The 2,309-nt window shown below is 34.3% G+C and overlaps 1 gene segment (V, D, J or C); it reads left to right on the plus strand.

Moving 5' to 3' along the window:
- Positions 1–1,875, plus strand: part of LOC103140934 (Ig mu chain C region secreted form-like) — a 15,326-nt gene extending 13,451 nt beyond the window's left edge. Inside the window, 3 exon segments of the C gene segment in view lie at positions 3–213; positions 505–538; positions 1,388–1,875. Coding sequence covers positions 3–213; positions 505–538; positions 1,388–1,722 — 580 coding nt within the window.
- The last annotated feature ends 434 nt before the right edge of the window (positions 1,876–2,309 follow it).

Below are 2,309 nucleotides of genomic sequence, written 5' to 3' on the forward strand. Positions count from 1 at the left end.
TGGTACAAACAAGTTCCTGGTGGAGTTCCTCAGTATGTTCTGCGTTTTCGGCACCATGACAGTTCACTTGAGTTTGGAACAGGATTCTCTTCAGATCGATTCAACTCTAAATCTTCATCAGACATTGATTATCAGTTCATTATTAAGCAGGCAGAGAGAGGAGACTCTGCTCTGTATTTCTGTCAGACATGGGATGACTCTGCAGATGAAGCTGTATCACAGTGACAAACAGTGTAACAAAAACCCAAACATCCAACTGATCAAATCTCTGAATATTAAACAGTTCAAAACACACATTTGTTACTATAAGCAGAACTGCCACTGTGTAAATGTGTCCACAGAGACCAAAGTGAGTTTGTGTGTTTTCTAATAAAAGCAGAATGATGGAGAGGCTGAGATGTTTTCAGTGAAAGTTGCTCACAGCAGGATGTTTCACTTCCACTCTGTCATCAGAAACAATGAGGAGGTTTTTGTACGACGATGTATACAAACTGAATCACTGTGGTATTCGGACCGGGAACCAAGCTGATTGTCACAGGTAAGGATTTGATTTAATTACTTTAAAATAAGACTTTTTTCATATTTATATTTCTTGTTTTTTTCTTTTTGTGTACTTTTGTGTTGATTAAAGTTTTAAAAAAGCCATTTTCATGTTTTTATCACATTTGTGTTTTCCTCTCACAAAAATATCAAGTTATGCCAGAGGTTAAGTGGATTCAAAAGTTAATTATCAAAATCAAAATCTGTTAAATATTTTGCTTTTGTACTTGATCTCATCTTCCTTCTGTGTCTAAGACAGTTGTACTAACCTTTTAACCAAATGTAGTTACTGACAAACTAACAAAGGATTCACATACAATCTGTTCCTATGTTTGTTGTTTGCAATGAAATTTCAGCAGGATCCATGTTTTATTTCATCTTTCTTGTAAATAAATGGAAGTAAAAAGTTAATCAGATTAATTTTTTAAAATGCGCTTTTAAATTTCATTACTTTCTAAATGAAAATATGAGATAATATTCAGAAAGAGAAAGCTGCCTAAAAATTAATAATGAGCATAACAATAATGAATAAATTGTGAAATAAATATCTGAAATGAATAAACTTGAGAACAGTTATAAATATGCAGACTTTCATATGCTGTATTTTGCTCTTGTTTATTATTCATTGTCATGTTAATCTACATCATAAACCTTTTTAGAATTACTGACTTTTTCATCTGCATGAATATTTTTTTTTGTTCATAAATAAAAGAACAAAAACAAATCAAATTTGTCAGTTGATTACTATGGCTATGCCTAAAGTAAGTTGTACTATTTGTTTTGACCAAGTAGTGCTTTGTTGTTGATTTAATCATGTATTTATATAATAATCTTAATTTCATTCCAGGTTCCAGTCTCCCTCCTCCTGTCCTGACTGTCTTCCCTCCATCCAAGGCTGAGCTCCAGTCCAACAAAGCCACTCTGCTCTGTCTGTCCAGTTTGTCCAGTGAATCTAAAGGTTTTGCTGATGTCAGCTGGTTGGTTGATGGGAGTCCAGTGAGCAGTGGGATCTCTACCAGCACTGCTGTTCAGAGACCAGACCAGACTTTCCACATCAGCAGTTCTCTGTCCATCCAGACGTCAGACTGGAACATGAACAAGGTTTACGCCTGTAAAGTGTCTCTGGGCTCCCAGGCTGCAGAGAAAACCATCAACAAGTCAGGATGTCCTGCTGAAGAATAGCAGAAGATAATAATCATCATTTATAATCTGCTTCTTTCTGTTTGCTTCTTAAATGATTTAGGAAATATGCTTCTTTATTTAGTGTTTATTTGACAACTATTGTTCTGTTGGCTTTCTTTTTCATTAATAAATCATTGTTACATTGGAAATAAGTGTTCATGCGTGTTTCGTTATTTATTATTGAAAGTAGTTGTGCCCAAGTCAAAGATTTTGCTTACAATGCGATGTTTGTGAAGTTTGGTGTCAGAGAAGCTAAAAGAAATGTCAATACATCATGTTTATTTATTTATTACCTTAAATGTTTTCACAGTTTATTGTTTACCACCACTGGCATAACTCCTAAAAAACATATATGCTCTGTAAAGTTTCAAGTACTTAGTTTGGTGGGCCTAAAGACATAAAAGACGGAGTCTGAGTAAGTAATAATGTCTGATGGAGATGAACAAGCAAAACTGAGCCTTTTTTTTTTTTTTTACAGTCAGTGAAGCATCACTTTGCTTCTCGCTGTCTCTTCTTTTACAGGATACACCTGCAGCCCTGCTGTGCTTTTTTTTAAATTATAAGCAAATAATGAAATCTAGTTTCAG

Source organism: Poecilia formosa, unplaced genomic scaffold (assembly GCF_000485575.1).
Source record: "Poecilia formosa unplaced genomic scaffold, Poecilia_formosa-5.1.2 Scaffold78, whole genome shotgun sequence".
NCBI classification, from domain to species: domain Eukaryota; kingdom Metazoa; phylum Chordata; class Actinopteri; order Cyprinodontiformes; family Poeciliidae; genus Poecilia; species Poecilia formosa.